Genomic DNA, 18,525 nt, shown 5'->3' with positions numbered 1-18,525 from the left:
GGGGCTGGTTTCACACTGCGCCTCCTGAAGTCAAAAATGAGCTCTTTTGTCTTTGAAGTGTTTAGAGACGAGTTATTATCAGAACACCACACCACTAGTTTCTGGACTTCATCTCTGTAGGCTGATTCATCACCTCCTGAGATGAGTCCAATCACTGTAGTATTGTCTGCAAATTTGATGATTTTGTTGGTAGAATGGATGGAAGTACAGTCATGTGTGTACAAGGAGTAGAGTAGAGGGCTCAGTACACAGCCTTGTGGGGAGCCGATGCTGAGCGTGATGGTGGATGAGAGGTGAGGGCCAATCTTAACAGTTTGTGGGCAGTTTGTGAGGAAGTCCTTAATCCAAGTGCAGATGGAAGGAGAGAGACCCAGTTCAGTCAATTTGTGTACTGCAATGACTGGAATAATTGTATTGAACGCTGAACTGTAGTCTACGAAGAGCATTCTTACATAGATCCCCTGCTGCTCAAGATGGTTAAGTGCAGTGTGAAGGGCTATGTTGATCTTCTCTGTAGACCGGTTTTGTCTATATGCAAACTGGTGTGGGTCCAGGGTGGAGGAAAGGCTGGATTTGATGTGCCGTGAGATCACTCTCTCAAAACACTTCATGATAATTGCTGTTATTGCAACCAGTCTGTAATCATTTAAGTTTTTTGTGGTTACTTTCTTAGGAACAGGGATGATGGCAGCAGATTTTAAACAGGGTGGGATGATGGCTAATGTCAGTGAAAGGTTAAAGATCTTTGTAAAGATCCCACCAAGCTGATTGGCACATGCCTGGAGTACTTTGCCAGATACTCCATCTGGGCCAGCAGCCTTCCTTGTGTTCACTGTTTTGAGCACTTTCCTGTAGGGTGAGATGGCAGGTGTCAGAGGTTGGCGGAAATGCTGGAAATGTGATGAGTTTCTTAACCTCAAAGCGGGCAAAGAAATGGTTAAGTTCCTCAGCCAGTGAAACAGGGACAGGGACATGGACATGGAGCTCACCATCTCAATGGCTACATCAACAAAACTTGACAAAGACACATGGCAAACATGAGGGCTTAAATACACATGGACTATTGACAAGACAAGGGACACCTGTGAAACAATGAATCAATGACAACATGACACGTCAGACAAGGGAACACATGGCAGGATCACATGACTATGACAGGGAATCACATGACAGACATGAAACATGACCAAAACGTTACACCCAGACCTACGAAGGTCATTTCATACAGTTGATTGGTGACGAACATGATCCAGGGAAACAACTCACTGTGTGATGGAGCCTATTGAATGCGGTTATAATGCCCCTAAAATTCAAGATATCAGGGCAAAAATGCCCCTGTATGAGTTTTATATTTCTATCATATGACATAGTTAAGCAATATCAAACGAGTGGTGTTTTTGTCCCGAATAGCAAAGGTGCAAATGGGTTATTCAACGGTTCAATATATAAGTTAATTTTGTGTTAAATTTTAGACAAAGTATTGTCTATTTTATTATTGTCGTAATTTTGACAACAAAAAAGCCACAGCTGAACTGTTGTGTGTCTCTGAGCAACACACAGCTGTGTTTCGTTTCAGAATAAATCTGCGTTTTGAGCGAATCAGTCGGGTGGACCAATGATTCAATTGCCAATTCATGAAGAAAATAATTTACATTACTGAATGAATTAGCCGGTTGAACGAATCGAATGAATGAATGATTCAATGACTTATTAATTTAGACATTTACTGCCATCTACAGGCAGTTTTATTTTCTTATGTAGAGTATCACTTCATTTAAAAAGAATAATAATAAATCATGGCCGTTGTAGCCTAAACGACATATATGTGTAATAAATTCTCTGTTTAATCACATAAAATGTTTCTTTCAAAAGCAATTTTTTTGTAATGTCCATTTGATGCTTTTCTCATTTAAATCAATAATGACTTTATCTTTTGAGGGTAAATTCTCAGCCAAAATTTGAGTTGCGATCAGTTCAGAATAATGTGCACCTACTGTATACAGTAAGATTAGAGGTAATTATTAAGGAAGCAAACAGTGCCATGTACAACTTTGTGTATGTGTAACATCTTCTCTCTTTACAGATTATTGGCATGATCTTCAGTATGGTCCTATGCTGTGCAATCCGAAACAGCAGGGAGGTGATCTAACACAGTCTTCCTCGCCCTGACACGCATTTACAACAATAACATTCCAACCAAGTTCAAGGGGTTCTTCTGCCATCCTATAAACTCAGGAGCTGAAAACAAACTCCATGTCCATAATCCTGTACACATAATCCTGTTTTAACCCTTTCAAATTGCTGGGTTGTCATTATTCAATGCCTACTGGTTAGGTGCCAGAGCTGGATTTTCCAAGTGCGACAAAAAAAATTGTGTTAATAATGTAATTTCGATTGTGACTTCAGTTTTAGTGCACGCTGATCTGCGTTTTCATGCTATTCTTGGCTGTTGCTGTGTGGCTTCAGATGTCAGATAAAAATATTGTGTAATTTGATGCCAGGGATTCTGTGGCAAACCCACGGCTGGTGGGAACGGTGAGAAGACCCACAGATGCCTTTCGCTTAATGTTTATGCACAAAGAAAGTAGTCTTCTTTGTCACCAAGAGATTGATAAACATTTATGAATGATCAAAACGACACGCACATGCACAGAAAACCCTAAACTCGCATGCTGGAGATCTTTAGCATCATTGAAGTCCATATTGGTCAGTAAGCCTCCTTAAGTATTGCTTCGGAATTTCTCCATGTCCTTTCCACTTCAGGAAAAACACACCAACACATATTTCCAGCTCCGCTTTCTTGCGATTGAACTCTGGCGAGGTTTCTGTTATGCAACAGCTGATAACGTTACTGCCTGGTGTTCTGGGTCTCGATGGAGCCAAATCGACTCATTCTCACTGTGGATCTTGTGGTGTGGAGTTGCCTGGTTATTTTATGCATGTAGCTATAAAGTAAAGACTCAAGGCTGACACTATCTGGTGCCATACTCTCTGTCTGTGGTTGCATCCAACCATCTGTGCTGTGAAGACGAAACGGATCAGACATGAATAGCATTTGAATCATTTGTTTGATTCATTCACCAGTTGATAGCAGTCCAAGCAGCGTCCTTAAGGTTGACACGATACATCTAAAACTATTTTAAACATGCATTTATATGAAATGCACATGCATTTGGTGGCCTCATATTAGATTGGCCATGTGAATTCCTTTCTACATTATCGCACATTCTTTTATAAAATTGAGATTTTTTTTTTGTGATTTTGCCAGTTATTGGATAGGACCGTGGAGTTAAGACAGGAAGTAATGAGAGAGGGAAATAGGATCGGGAAAGGACCTCGAGCCAGGGCACGAACTCAGGTCACTCAAGGTACATCTGCACCATATGGCGTATTTTGAGGTTTTAATTAGATTTTGTTTTCCGGATTTTCAACGTCTCACACTTTTGAACCCAAACATGTTGTTGGACAGTTTTTTTTTTTTTTTTTTTTTCATCAACTACCCTTCAACTTCAACTGATCAAATTAAACATTTTGGAATAAACACTGAAGTATCTCCAAATTGTAATGAACCAAATTTTCCACATAACTGAACTGTACTTTTTTTAAACACTTACATTTCTGTGTACATATCTGTGTGAGAGTTTCATAAGTTCTTACTATAGTTGTTGTGATCATGAAGATCTGTATCGTGCGGTTGATGTGTATAGAGGCAACTTTGGCCAGTGTTTTTTTGATTTTTGCATTTGAATATTAAGGTGCCTTCTTTAATTTATCCGAAAAGACAACTTAAAGGGTTAGTTCACTTCAGAATTAAAATTGTACTGATAATTTTCTCAACCCCACGTCATCCAAGATGTTCGTGTCTTTCGTTCTTCAGTCGAAATTGTGCAGTTTCAATGCAGCTTCAAAGGGCTCTACACGATCCCAGCCGAGGAATAAGGGTCACGTGAATTTTTTCAACTTCAAAATCGTCCGACAACATTGTTTTACCTATTATTTATTTTTTGGTAAATGCCGTTTGACTTAGTCTTTGCACGTTCGCTTTGTAAACACTAGGCCTGTACTTCCGCCTACGTCACGCTTGACCTTTCAACGTGATTACGTAAATGCGTGCCGCATCACAGCTAATGCAAGATGAGCATTTGTGATTAAAAAGTATATAAATGTTTATTTTTTTTAGAAAATGACAGATGGTTTGGCTAGATAAGACCTTTATTCCTCGGCTGGGATCGTGTAGAGCCCGTTGAAGCTGCACTGAAACTGCAATTTGGACCTTCAAACCATTGGACCCCATTGAAGTCCACAATATGAAGAAAAATCCTGGAATTTTTTCCTCAAAAACCTTAATTTCTTTTCGACTGAAGAAATAAAGACGTGAACATCTTGGATGGCGTGGGGGTGAGTAAATTATCAGAACATTTTAATTCTGAAGTGAACTGATCCTTTAATATTTTGTTGAATGATTCTTTTTTTCATGAAAGGATTAGAAAAGGGACAAAATCTCTCTTTTTTATTATTTATAATGGGACAGCCTTTGGTTGGTCAGATATATTTCTGCTGGTGCATCACTGCTGAAGTTCCTCAAGTTGAAGTAGCATTAGAGTAGCGATTAGGATACGTCATAGTCGATGCTAACAGAGAGTAACACATGAAACAAGTGTTTCGTTCACATTCAATGTTGAAGTAGTTCTGTCCTCATACCCAACAGCAACCCATTTGTGGTTGTTCAGACTGTAAAATAAATAGTATGGAGCGTGTAGCTTTTGAGTAGAGACTGTGTTGTAAAAAATTTTTAGTGTGTCATTCTTACAATTTGTGTAAACGATGTAGAGATTGTTTGTACTGTAAACATAACACTGCAGTTTTTTTGATGTTAGTGTTTATAATTTGTGTGTTTAATTTATTTTCTGGAGAACAAGTTCAAAAATAGCATTCGAGTTTCTCAGGAACATTGCAGCACGAGAACAAATAAACTTGTTTGAAGTTTCTGAGTCTTGTGTTTTTCAGATTTTCATATCGCCAGCGACATCGCAGATAAGACGTCCCATGTAAACAGGGCCGTCCGTTAAATTCAGATTTTTATGGGAGCATGGGTGGGTGCGCTTTCTCAAGCAAACCGAGTAGGACCTTAGTGGGGCCACTCATCACAGAACATCATCACTGGTTGTCTTATTAACTGACTGCAATGGAAGGCACTGGATGTGAAATATTAGTAGCACAGTCTTGAATCCATGTTGTATCACATGACAGGCTTGAGTCTTATATTTGTGTGTGTGTGTGAGAGAGAGAGAGAGAGAGAGAGAGAGTGTGTGTGTGAGAGAGAGAGAGAGAGAGAGAGAGAGGTTGGCACCAGCTTGCAGTCATAAAGTGAAAAGTATGCTTTTACTACCCATTCATTCTACATATAAATCAAAACGTTTTTTTTCTCCTCATTATTTAGGCCCACCAAGTAGTTTTACAATGTCTCATCAAATCTTAATTTCTGACCAAATATTGGCATTAAACAAATGTAAATGCTTTTGATATTATATTGATATATAAATGGAAATAAAATTATTTAAAAATGCCTAAACCTCCTAGAAAAGCTCAGAAATGTATACAAAAAAATTTAACAATGTGGTGTCACTATTTATATTTCTTGCCACATGATCACCAGGGTCAAACAGAAATGTTTATTCTTCATTATTATCTTATAGAGTTATTATAAGTGTTAAAAAATGTGCCTTTAAATACAGAAGTTAGAAAAAAAATGTAAAAAAAAAAAAACTAGCTACAATTGATCACGTACATGAAGTCAAGACTTTGTCTAGTCTTTCTGACATGAATTGCACGTCAGCTGCAAGGGAATGCTTTGCAGGAAGCTCTTGGGCAGAATCACACAGGCTAAAGTTTCAGCTACTCTGCACAGTGTGCACTTTTCACCAACTCAGATGTGTCTTTAGTTAACACTCACCAAGCACTTTAGATGTCTGTATGTGTGAGTTTCCTTTACACTACTGCAACACATGTGTTATTCGAATCTTTAACTTGTAATTTTCACTGAAGCACACACACATATATATAAAATACACATATATAATACATATAATACATACAGTATGTAAATAATACATACAGTATAAGACATTTATTATTCTTTTTTGGGCTAAAAATAAATGCAAGTGTTATATTTCAGTAATGCTAAGACTTAAGGATACAGTTTGTTTACAGGCTTGAGTACAACCACTGCACTACTAATTGAGGACTTCCATGTCATTTTTTAACAAATTATCATTAGTTTTGTTAGATTTAGTTGTTAGTGTCACATTTAAAAGCAACACACATTGATTTTAGTTTGTTATGGTCCTTGTGTCATTGTTCAATTCCATATTTCTTCTATTTCAATGTGTGAATCCCAAACAAATCCCAATTTCTGAACATGTGAACTGCTTGGAATGGTTCAAGATGTGTACAGACCTGTTTAAAGCTCTAAGTATGACAATTTAACAAGTTTAGGTTGAACAAAATGTCTTTTAATTCTGTTAATGTAAAACTCTAACCTCACTTCAGCAGGAATCAAACTTCCCATATCTGTGACTCTTTAGAGTCATGCATATTGTATAACACTTACTTACAAAGCAGATTGAATATTTGGAAAAATACTGATTGAAAAATTACAATTATTTTAAAATTGAAAAGAATCACATACTTCACTACATCTTAAAAAGGGGTTTGCTTAATGTATCGTTATACACAGTTTCCAAATTATTCAGCAGTGTTAGTAGCAAATCGATTAGTCAAACAAACTTCATAATTTTGTGGCATTTCACATTTAAAAACAGCTAAAAATGTTCAAGAAACTTTTTAAAAAATGCATTTGCACATACTAACCACAAAATTAGGAACATTGTGGAATTAACAATAAAACACACATTGATGTTAGTTTGTTATGGTCCTTGTGTCATTGTTCAGTTTCATATTTCTTCTATTTCAATGTGTGAATCCCAAACAAATCCCTTTTTTTGAACATGTGAGCTGCTTGGAATGGTTCAAGGTGTGTACAGACCTGTTTAAAGCTCTAAGTATGACAATTTAACAAGTTTAGGTTGGACAGAATGTCTTTTAATTCTGTTGGTGTAAGTCTCTAACCTCACTTCAGCAGGAATCAAACTTCCCATATCTGTGTCTCTTTAGAGTCATGTATATTGTATAACAATGTCCTCATAGAAATGTCTTCATGCTAATGTCCACATTAATCAGCAGCGCCTCCATAATATTGTGCATATTTATAACATCACAAGAAAGGTAGGGCAGAGCTGTTAAAGGAGGACACATGTATAGAAAAAAGATATTACACGATTTTCTGGCTCTTTGAGTGCATGAATCATGACTGTACGCTTTCAAATCAACCCTCACTGAGGATAAATCTGACTGTCTCTGACCATACATTTCCAATAGAAAAAGAAACCTAATCATGTGCAATGATATAGCTTCCTGAATAAGCATATTGACTATGCTAAAGGTAGCCTGTATGGACATGAAATTTAACTCATTTAAGCCATTATCAGTCTTCTCCAAAAAACATTTGTTTCAACACACATTCATGGCAACATATTTGCACAAGATGTCTTATAACTTGGATCATGTAACCTTCCAGATTACTAAGGTAGGTTTATGTTTTTGTTTGACCCAGATTTGAACGATATTACCATCTCATATAAAATATTACAAATTGTGACCAGGTTGGTTTGTTCTCAAACATTTAGTTGCATCATAGCTGCATTGGTCTTTAAAGTTTAATTCAGTTGGTTTCACAGTGTGAAGATGTTTAGACAGAGTAAAGGTTGAATGGGGTTTGTCCTAAGAGGAACTCTCCAACACCGATGAAATAAACCACTTGAGCAATTCCAAAGAGTGGAGCGATGACTAGCGCCCTGCAGCCGGAACCCTTCATAAAAGCAGTTGGTCCTTCTTTACGCATTATCTTTCTGTGGGAAGAAAGAGCGAAATCATCATTACTACAACAGAAGAGGAATCAAATTGGTTACTAATTCTCTTCCCCAGAATATTCGTTATCCAAGTTACTGGATACTATACCTGATGCAGTCTAACACGCCATTGTAGGTGTCTTCATTGGCACTTTTATTGAGTGACTGGAGCCGGGTTTTCACCACTGGATAGAGATGGATCAACCTTAGTCTTTGCACATACACTAACTTCTGCTCAAACACGTTGTTCAGACAATCTTGAACACTCACCATCACAAGGACTGACTGCCACAGCCGCTGTACATCCAGCCACACAGCCCGAAATAAAAGACCAGTAAAAAGGCACATTGTCACCCTCAGATGTATTGCCCAGCTGGTTGATGTGGGCAAACAGTGGAAAGTAAATCACAGAGAAGGGGATATCCCTGCAAGAAGAAGACCCAAGGTCTGTTTTAGAGAGATACCTTGTTGGAAGTTCCTTGATCAGTGTCATTTGCCTAACATACCTACAAAACAATTACAGCCCTAACCCCAACCTACCCCGGAAATCTGAGAGGAATGATAGGCTACTAAGAAAGTTGTTGAAGGCTTTAACTCTACCATAATTGTTTGATGGCAATGTTGTTCGAGGACAAACATGTATGTTGATCTAGGGACAAGTTCAACTTGACCAGGGATGTCCAATCCTGCTTTTGGAGGGCCACCTTTCAGAGTTTAGCTCCAGCCCTAAGTAAACACACCTGAACCAGATAACCAATGTCTTCAGGATCACTAGAAACTTCCAGACAGATGTGTGAAGCCCGGGACACACCAAAGAACTAGTGGCGATGGAAGCTGACTGTGTTGTCGATTCTCGTCTGCTGTTGTCTCAGCCCAAAAGCTGCCCTTGAACACACCGAAAGGACTAAAGGCGACTGTCAACTAGCATGTGCGTTCTGCCCCTGCGTGTAAGTAAATACTGTATCTTTCTACATCAGCAGGGACCAATAGTCTATATTCGTCATTCAAAAAGAGAAACTGACACTAGGACTGCAGATATACAACTCGTAAACAAAGCAGTCCTAGCTTACCATTTTTAATATCAATCACTCTGATCACTTTGTTCATTCCACTTGGCTCATGTTGTTATGAAAATATTTGCGCATTTGAATGCTCGGGTAAGATTATGTCAAATTAAAACAGCCTGTACTGTCTTTACTTCTTTGTTCCTTTCATCACTTTTGCTTCTGTTCTAGTGCACTGAATCGTTCGCTAAGCTGAACAGCCAATCAGAGTCCTCTCTCTCACCAACGGACCGATGCCGATTCTACACACTGAATCGGCCCAAAAAACCCTGACTGCAAATGGTGTGGAACAGTGAAAAAGACGAAGCCGACTGACTCTCAAAAACAGCCCGACATTGGCCAACGACCAACCATCAGCTTGGTGTGTCCCGGGCTTTAGAGCTAAACTCTAGTGATGTAGTACTCGAGTCCGGTCTCGAGACCGATTTCTGCTTTCTCGGACTCGACTCGGACTTGTTCTTACAAAGACTCGGTCTTGACTCGGACTCGACCCTTCAAAGACTCGGTCTTGACTCGGACTCGGCATAGGCGGTCTCGTCCCATCACTAGTCCACTAGAATACATACCACTCGAAAATTTTAATTGACTGTTCGCAAAGACCCGCCCCCCTTAGTTACTGTCGCTATGTCCGACAAGCTACACCGTTCTCACGCCACACCATGTTCTCACGCAGTGAAAAATACATCGCGGAGCAGAGAGGAGACTGACAACACGCTGACAGACAGGACAGACCAGGTTACTTTTCGGTTACTTTTGATATTAAACATATTAAACAAAGTCTCGCCTTTCAAATTTGGTCATTTTTTAAAAGAAATTTAAACAATAAATACCGTTTTGTGGCTCTTAAATGTGTAGTGACAGATCGCTGTAGAGCATCAGTTAAAGCTGCTCGTGAACCGATCATCTCTTCCTTCTAGTTAATTTATAGCCTCAAATAAACATGAACAAACATAAGAAGCAATGTTGTTTTAACCACGGAAAGGCGTCAGTACACTCCGTGTTTCAAGTTCAAATCCTCCCATGTTAACCAACGGACTCGGTCTCGACTCGGACTCGACCCTTCAAAGACTCGGTCTTGACTCGGACTCGACTGAATTTGAAAACCAACGGACTCGGTCTCGACTCGGACTCGACCCTTCAAAGACTCGGTCTTGACTCGGACTCGGCATAGGCGGTCTCGTCCCCATCACTACTAAACTCTGTAGGAAAGTGGCCCTCCGGGAGTAAGATTGGACACCCCTGTGTTACACCAATATTTGATTGTGGTTTTTAGGCTAGTGGTACTGTAGTACCTCCTATTTAAGAGTGTGGTACTTAGATTTGTTTAAATTCTGTTTGCCCCAACCACAGTTTTAACTGGAATGGATTGCCCATTTACATTACAGGATGGAGTCTTACCTCATGAGGGTTGCACCTAGTCCTTTGTAAAGTCCCTGGATGCCCTTTGTACGAAGCAGTTCCTGGGTAATTTGAATGGCCGACACTCTCCTGGTTGAAGACACAGGACCCACGCTGTAGGAGCAGTTCAGGACTGGACTGGTCGTTCCGAGTTTCACAGTGTGGAGCATGGGTAACTTCCTCTGCTGAGCCACTGAATGTGGGAAAAACGGCACAGCCGGTCAGATATCGTCCTTCCCAATGAAAACCTTGCAAGCCTACTAAATCATATAGTGTGTTGGGGATTAAATATAATTACGTGATGAAATATTCTCTGATTTGACGACTGATTACATCATAAACGCTAAGGGCATTGAAAATTGTAGATTCATCATGATAGAAGGTGAACCTGGGTCAGTATTTATGCCTCACCAAGTCGTCCTGCATCCTGAAGCTGGATCTTGAGCATTTCCATGGGGGTTGTTACAATGACCTGACACATCCCTGCCCCGCAACCAGCCAGCATTTCCTGAAACACGCTCAGCTTGAGTCTGAAACACAGATGTGAATCATTCACCCTCTTTTCATGTAACTATTCTTAAGTACAGTGCAATCTCTTGATAGAAGCGGAGGGAACGTACTCTCCCCTACTGAGTCGCTGGCGAAAGAAATCATTGGCAGCCAGTTTGATGGCCTTTTCAGGAGTCACCAGTGTCAGGTTGACTGCTGCACCTGTAGGAAGAAAACGTATAAGTCGATCTATGAAAAATATTTACCACTACAAAGATGTTTTAATTTCGTTGTTCTAAGGATATAATTCCTGCTTTCGGATCCTCTTATAAATAATATTGTAAGAGTTGTTTGCAAATGCAAAACATTGCAAACTATAGTAGTCAACATTTGAAGTGGATCAAAAAAGTTAATCAAGACAAGAATGGGTATTGTTCAAAATGCATGTATAACTTTGATGAAAAGTTTTGATCCACTTCAATTGTTGACTACGGTATATCAAACATCTAAAAGTAAGTCACAGTTACATGTATTTAAACACATGCTGCCAAGACCAACACCCAGTTCAGTCAATTCATTTTGAGTCAGTGCCTCGGGCAAGTTTATGTAAAAGGTATAAAGTGCTGACATGCAAATAATGTTGCTTTATGAAGATGTCCTTATAGGGCTTTAGATTTTAGGAAAATATGAAGGTCAAGTGATTTTTTTTTTCTTTTAAAAATTCGATCAACTTAAAACTGCTTACCTCTGTACATTCCAAAGTATCCCTCAGATCGAACAGTCTTTATCAGACAGTCCATCCTAATCACAATAATAATGATCTGTTATTGTCTACTGAGCTATATCACCATTCTGAAACAATAGTGAAGCCTGAATAAGCTTCGCACCTTACACTCACATTGAGTTCTGAGAAAGAAAAACGAGTTTGCAGACCTCCATAACAGATAATTATCTTACGTTCTCCCAGGAACTCTCTTTCAAAGAAAATGCTTTCTTGTTTAAGGTTGAGTGAACTTGCAATAAGGGTTCAGTGTAGAGTTTAAAGTGGATTGGAAAAGACAAAACTAAAATTCCTAAATTATAATAAACTAAATGTCACAAATCTGGTGTGCAAAACGTACATGTTTTTGTAGACCTGTTGGCTTCCTCTTTGGTTCTGGAGTCTTGTCTTGGCAAGATCTATGGGGAAAACACAGGTAACACCCACCAGTCCAGCAACTCCACCATTGATGAGCTTGGCAGGGAGGCTTGCGAACAACAGAAGAGAGTGAATAAATCAATCAATACCCCCCAAAAAAATCATAGTCATTGTATTCCCACTCTTCCATTTTATACAAAATCAAGGCACTGCTTTGAAGGTAAAGATAAATGACAAAGAAGCAAGGCAATGTCAGACTGACACGAGTTCAAAACAACACGTTCAGACTATTTACAATAATACCGTAGCACCAAAAGGGTTTTTACTGAATACAGTGGTTGTGTTTCATACCTGATTGGTTGTTGAGCCATGGTGAGAGGTTTGTGGTTTGGTCTGAGGACTGAGGTAGACAGAGGAGCAGTCAGTGTGCAAAGCAGCAGAGAAGGGTTATATACAGAAACCCCTCCCAGGAGCCTCAGGCAACACGTCGTCCACTCCCTCGCTGTGTGTCTCTGCTAGGACTGACTGCACGGCCAATCAGAGGAGCAGGATCTTCTTACAGTAGAAGCATGCAAACAGACACTCACACTTGCATACACATTTAAAGATTGTAGGTGAGTACATTTGAGTGTGTTCTTAAGTTTTAGAAAAAATCTTTCTGGGAAAAAAAAAATAAGAACGTTGGATTTCTTCCAAAACGTGCTCATACAATTTTATACCTGATTGACTCTAATAAAATATTTTTAAAATATTTCCTTTCATAATACTTTTTTTTTTTGGAGAAATTTGTGAGAAGTGTAAGTAACATGAAGAACAATCATGTTCATACAGTATTTTATATACTTCAAATTGTATTGTGCTGAAATCTAAAAGTGTTAATATATAGCAGGATTTATTTTTATATTTACACTTCAATTTATCCAAAATTGATTTACATCAAATTTAATAGTTCACATGATTGTGGATTTGTACTATTCACTGTAAAAAAAAAAAATGTTGTAAATAAAGATTATTAGAGTACATTTTACAAGAGTAAGTTTTTCTTTGGCAGGTTTACTTTTTGTGAAACTACTAGCAATTTCTGAGTGAAAATTGTTCCAATTTTCTTTTCAGTGTTGTTGCCTTATCTGGAAGCACTGAAGTGTGCAAAAGAAGTGTGCTTAATGAAAGATACTTCAAATCTTAAAAGTATACTTTTTAAAAAGAAGTGTACTTGCAGATAATATAATATTAAAATGTAAGTCCATTTTCATTACTATATTTCTTAACACACTTAAGTGCACTTTAAAAAAACAAATCGTGGGTAACACTTTACAATAAGGTTCACTAGTTAATGTATTAACTAACATGAACTAACCATGCAATACATTTGTTACTGTATATGTTTATCTTTGTTAATGTTCGTTAATAAAAATACAGCTGTTCATTGTTCATGTTAGTTAACAGTGCATTCACTAATGGTAACAATATTTTAATAAAGTATTAGTAAATGTTGAAATTAACATTAACAAAGATGAATAAATCCTGTATAAGTGCAGTTCATCATTAGTTCATGCTCACTAATGTTGTTAACCAATGTTAACTAATGAACCTTATTGTAAAGTGTTACCAAAAGTTGTAGTTAAGTTTAACTTAGTAGTGGCAATGGGACGGAAACATATGAACAGAGACACCAAGAAAAACCGCCGTTCATTGGATTTGATCGACACCAGGTTCCAGAACACATTTCTCAGATCTCTGGTTAGCAAAGTAGACCCTATAAAATCTGACATTCTTAGACATTTCTATACATGTAATCCACATAATAAATAATATAATTATAAGTAATAATCAGTATATCACCCACTTTAAGAAATAAAGTTTATAATAATAAGTATTTTCCCCCTTTTTGCATTTGAAGAGTGTGATGTTCAGTGACTCTGTGTTTGTAATATGTGATTTTGAACTTGTCTGGATTTATTCATTTTGCAAGATCAGTACAGATGACTTATTGGAGATACGGTGCAAGCTGTGTGGAATCACAACCCCATATTGATGAGGTGATTGTTATGGACTATCAGTCTCAGACAGATGGTTAGCAGAAATAACAGCAGATGAGCAGATGATAAAAGCAGGTAAGCTTAGCGGTAAGTTAACAGGTAATCACGAATGAAGACGCTTGAGACACGAGGAAGTAGAAACACTCGCATATGCGATACTCTGGCGCTAGGAAAGCAGGTAAATAGTCTTTTCTTTAAACTAGACCAGACGACGAGGTGTGTGTTTATATGTGTGTGTTAATGAAGTGATGATCAGTGGCAGGTGCGGCTGAGGTGAGAACCAGGAGGGATGCTGGGAAATGTAGTCCAGAGTGTGATTGAGGGAGTGTAGCAGTGACGATTCCTTGCCCAGCCATCACACACTATAAGATAAAGCACTGTGATCAAGTATTTTTAAATGTTTTGGATGACCTTTTCCATTTGCAAGAAATAAATTATATTTACAGATCCCCCTCTAAACATCCTATATTTCCAGGTAACAGACCAAAGCATTGCTGTGCCAGTTAACTGGATCATTTTTTTGTTTGTTTGTTTGTTTTGTGACGAGTCATTTGTTCATCCTAAGCTTTAAATGTTCCGAAAAATCCTCCAGGTCCTGCACATTCTTAGCTTTTCCGGCATCTTCTGCATACTTCTCAGAGAAACTGTGTGATTTTGAGATCCATCTTTTCACACTGAATTAAACTGATGGACTCCTGATGCTTTCCGTTGTCATCCTGAACAGTGAATGCTTTCACTCTTTGTAATAGTTGTAATTGAGCCCACAAAACAAAAGCTCTTCTGGGTAACGATCAAGCGTAAATGTCCAATTTTGAATTGGTTCACTTTTTAAATTCAGCTATCATTTTGTCTTATGGAGTATATTTAAACATCAGTTATGTGAAACTGCTTTATCAGGGCAGTACTAAATAAAAACAACATGCAATTTCTTATTTATTGCTGAAAAAGTTTGTTACAAGCAATTTTGTTTCTTTGGAGTTCTCTAGTTAAACATGCACTTATCTCAGGAGTGTTTGTGCTCAGTGTTTTGTTTGTCGAACTTACATTCAATGTAATGCTGGAGTAAGATTTGTGACCAAGAAACCTTTCTGTCCTGTGTAATATTTGTGCTGGGTAATGTTTGAGAGCTTATAAGTCATGCATTTTAGTAACACTTTACAATAAGGTCTCGTTTGTTAACATTTGATAATGTGTTAACCAACGTGAACTAACAATGAACAATACATTTGTTACAGTATTTATTAATCTTTGTTAACTTTAGTTGACAGTGATGTTAGTTCACAGTGCATTAACTATTGTTAACAAATACAACTTTTGATTTTAATAATGTATTAGTAAATGTTGAAATAAACATTAACTAAGATTAATAAATGCTGTAGAAGTGTATTAAAAATACATAGTGTGTTTAATTAAAATACCCTTTAATAGATTTTTGAAATATATTTTAAATATACTAAATTGCAAATTCACTATTAGAATTTTTATATATATATATATATATTACAAATAGCTTTAATTAAATAATAGTGTAAATGAACCAACATTAAAGTATATTTTAGTTCACATGAATTGCTTGTCAGTATATTCGGAAGTACACTTTAACCATATTTAACCAAACTTTAACCAAAGACAATGGAAGTAATTATGAAATTACATATAAAAGTCCCACTTAAGTTAGTTAAAAAAATTACTCTTAAGTTCAACTAATTGCATTTAATATTAATTTAAACTATAATACATGTGAATTCAATTACAAATAGGCCTGATATGCATTTGATTTCGGAAGTACATTATCTGCATAATAAGTACACTTTATAAAAGTACTTATTTTTCACAAGGGAAACATTTTCGTTTCAGTTAAGTTCACTACTTTTAAAGGAACAGTGAATATAAAATACTTGAACCAGCAACAGGCAACTTTATAAATGAATTAATTTATAATGGCATAAACTAGATTTTTTACTTTTATAAATGTTGACTGAAGTAACATATACTTTAACCAAATTATAATATTAGTTTAATTATATATTTTGTTGATTAAGTCAATTTATAAATCACGATGATTAAAATCAATATGGCAAGTTTGACAAATTAAGTGCAATCACTGACATACAAAACTGTAAATAAAACTCCTTAACAGAAATATATCTGCCTTGAATGTGCGAATTCTTGACTTAAATGTCAAACCATTAATCGATGCACCGACTGGTTTTCTGCAACATGCAAACAAAAATGATTTCGCACAAAATGGCTGTTTGTTAGACGACTATTTAAAAAAAATGACAATGGGAAGTTCAGCTTGCTCCTCTTTGGTTATCATTAGCCTTTGTCACTTCACACTCAGGTGAGGATTTTTCTATGAATTCACCAAAGAATCTTTAAACATCCTCTTTCTCTTTTGTTGTGCCACATTAAACACTCTAGATAAAAAAAAAATTAAAAAAAATAAGTATATATATAAAAAATAAAGGTATGACAAAAACAAGGGCAGTATAATGTGTTCATAATTAGGGCCCGAGCACCGATGGTGTGAGGACCCTCTTGGAATTGCTCTGTTTATTATTAGGGCCCGAGCACCGATGGTGTGAGGACCCTCTTGGAATTGCTCTGTTTATTAGGGCCCGAGCACCGATGGTGTGAGGACCCTCTTGGAATTGTTTATTATTAGGGCCCGAGCACCGATGGTGTGAGGACCCTCTTGGAATTGCTCTGTTTATTATTATTATTATTATTCTTCTCCGCATTGAATTGCATTTTTGAGGGCCTAAACATGCGCGAAAACTCACGAAACTTTGCACACGCGTCAGAACTGGCGAAAATTTACATCTGATATAGGTTTCAGAATTGGACGGGGCAAAATGGCTCGATAGCGCCACCTATAAAAGTTCAACGGAGTGCGCCTCCTGCAACGTTCCACGTACGTGCACGAAATTCGGTACATACGTGTAATGACCTAATACCTACAAAAAAGTCTCTTGGAGCATAGCCCTAAACACAACAGGAAGTCAGCCATTTTGAACTTCCTCTCAGATTTTTGTGCAGTTTTTGCCATTTTCAGGCCTCGTACTTTAACGAACTCCTCCTACAGTTTTAATCTGATCATCTTCAAATTTGGTGAGTGTAATCTTAAGGCCTTTGCGACGTTAAATTGCGAAGATCTTGAGTTTTCGTCGAAGGGCGGGTCCTCGGCGGCCTTACAAATTTCGATGTTTCGCCATGAAACAGGAAGTTGCTGTAACTCAGGCATGGAATGTCCAATCTCCCCCAAACTTCACACGTTTGATAAGAGTTCTGTCCTGAACACATGGCCATGCTCATATTCAGTTATAGTCATAGCGCCACCTGCTGGCAACAGGAAGTGACATGTTTAACACTGTTATGGACTCCTAATAACATATAAAAAAGTGCCAGCAAGTGCGAAACATGCTAACAACATACTAGAAGCATGCTAAAACATGCTAGCAAACTCTTAGCTAAGTGCTAAAGCATGCTATTATTGCAATTAAATAGGAATTTGCTGTAACTCAGGCATGGAATGTCCAATCTGCCCCAAACTTCACACTTTTGATAAGCGTTCTGTCCTGAACACATCTACATGATAATATTCAGTTATAGTAATAGCGCCACCTACTGGCAACAGGAAGTGTCATGTTTAACACGTTGATGCCATTCTAGCAACATGTTAAAAATGCCATTGAGGTCTAAACATGCTAGAAACATGTTAAAACATGCTAGCAATACTTAGCTAAGTGCTAAAGCATGCTAATTCAATGAAACAGGATGTTGTTGTTACTCAAGAAGGCAATGTCCAATATGCGCCAAACTTCACACTTTTAATAAACGTTCTGTCCTGAACACATGACCATGCTCATATTCAGTTACAGTCATAGTGCCACCTGCTGGCAACAGGAAGTGACATGTTAAACACTGTTGTGGACATATAAAAACATATAAAAAAAGTGCCAGCAAGTGCTAAACATGCTAACAACATACTAGAAACATGCTAAAACATGCTAGCAAACACTTAGCTAAGTGCTAAAGCATGCTATTGCTGCAATTAAATAGGAATTTGCTGTAACACAGGCATGGAATGTCCAATCTGCCCCAAACTTCACACGTTTGATAAGAGTCATGGCCTGAACACATCTACATGAGAATATTCAGTTATAGTAATAGCGCCACCTGCTGTCAACAGGAAGTGACATGTTTAACACTGTTGTGGTCTCCTAATAACATATATAAAAGAGCCAGCAAGTGCTAAACAGGTTAGCAACATACTAGAAACATGCTAGCAAACACTTAGCTAAGTGATAAAGCATGCTATTACTGCAATTAAATAGGAATTTGCTGTAACTCAGGCATGGAACGTCCAATCTGCCCCAAACTTCACATGTTTGATAAGAATCATGGCCTGAACGCATGCCTATGCT

At 37.7% G+C, this 18,525-nt stretch overlaps 2 protein-coding genes across 2 annotated transcripts in view; one reads left to right on the top strand and one right to left on the bottom strand.

The window, feature by feature from the left end:
• The window catches only part of tspan2b (tetraspanin 2b), a 28,916-nt gene extending 24,715 nt beyond the window's left edge, over positions 1-4,201 (top strand). Inside the window, exon 8 of the mRNA XM_079848610.1 lies at positions 2,084-4,201. Coding sequence (XP_079704736.1) covers positions 2,084-2,149 — 66 coding nt within the window. The 3' untranslated portion in view covers positions 2,150-4,201. The remainder of the gene's footprint in view (positions 1-2,083) is intronic.
• Positions 4,202-6,088: 1,887 nt separating this feature from the next.
• slc25a55b (solute carrier family 25 member 55b) lies at positions 6,089-12,579 on the bottom strand. Its single transcript, XM_079848607.1, has 9 exons — positions 12,408-12,579; positions 12,040-12,165; positions 11,664-11,719; positions 11,050-11,140; positions 10,841-10,959; positions 10,430-10,622; positions 8,238-8,392; positions 8,077-8,152; positions 6,089-7,967 (listed from the first exon to the last, which is right to left on the bottom strand). The coding sequence occupies exons 1-9, from the start codon at positions 12,425-12,427 to the stop codon at positions 7,808-7,810; spliced, it is 996 nt and encodes a 331-aa protein (XP_079704733.1). The 5' UTR covers positions 12,428-12,579; the 3' UTR covers positions 6,089-7,807.
• Positions 12,580-18,525: the final 5,946 nt, after the last annotated feature.

Source organism: Squalius cephalus (assembly GCF_949319135.1).
Source record: "Squalius cephalus genome assembly, chromosome: 18".
NCBI lineage: Eukaryota > Metazoa > Chordata > Actinopteri > Cypriniformes > Leuciscidae > Squalius > Squalius cephalus.
Note: the sequence above shows the minus strand (reverse complement) of the source record. Positions and strands in the feature narration are given on the sequence as shown.

What these genes read in the sequence shown, in the direction of transcription:
- slc25a55b (XM_079848607.1), bottom strand. Translation starts at nt 12,427, where the DNA reads ATGGCTCAACAACCAATCAG. An exon ending in CAGCGACTCAGTAGGGGAGA is followed by an intron (nt 10,960 to 11,049) that starts GTACGTTCCCTC and finishes TCTGTGTTTCAG; the next exon opens with ACTCAAGCTGAGCGTGTTTC. An exon ending in GGCGTGTTAGACTGCATCAG is followed by an intron (nt 7,968 to 8,076) that starts GTATAGTATCCA and finishes TTCTTCCCACAG; the next exon opens with AAAGATAATGCGTAAAGAAG.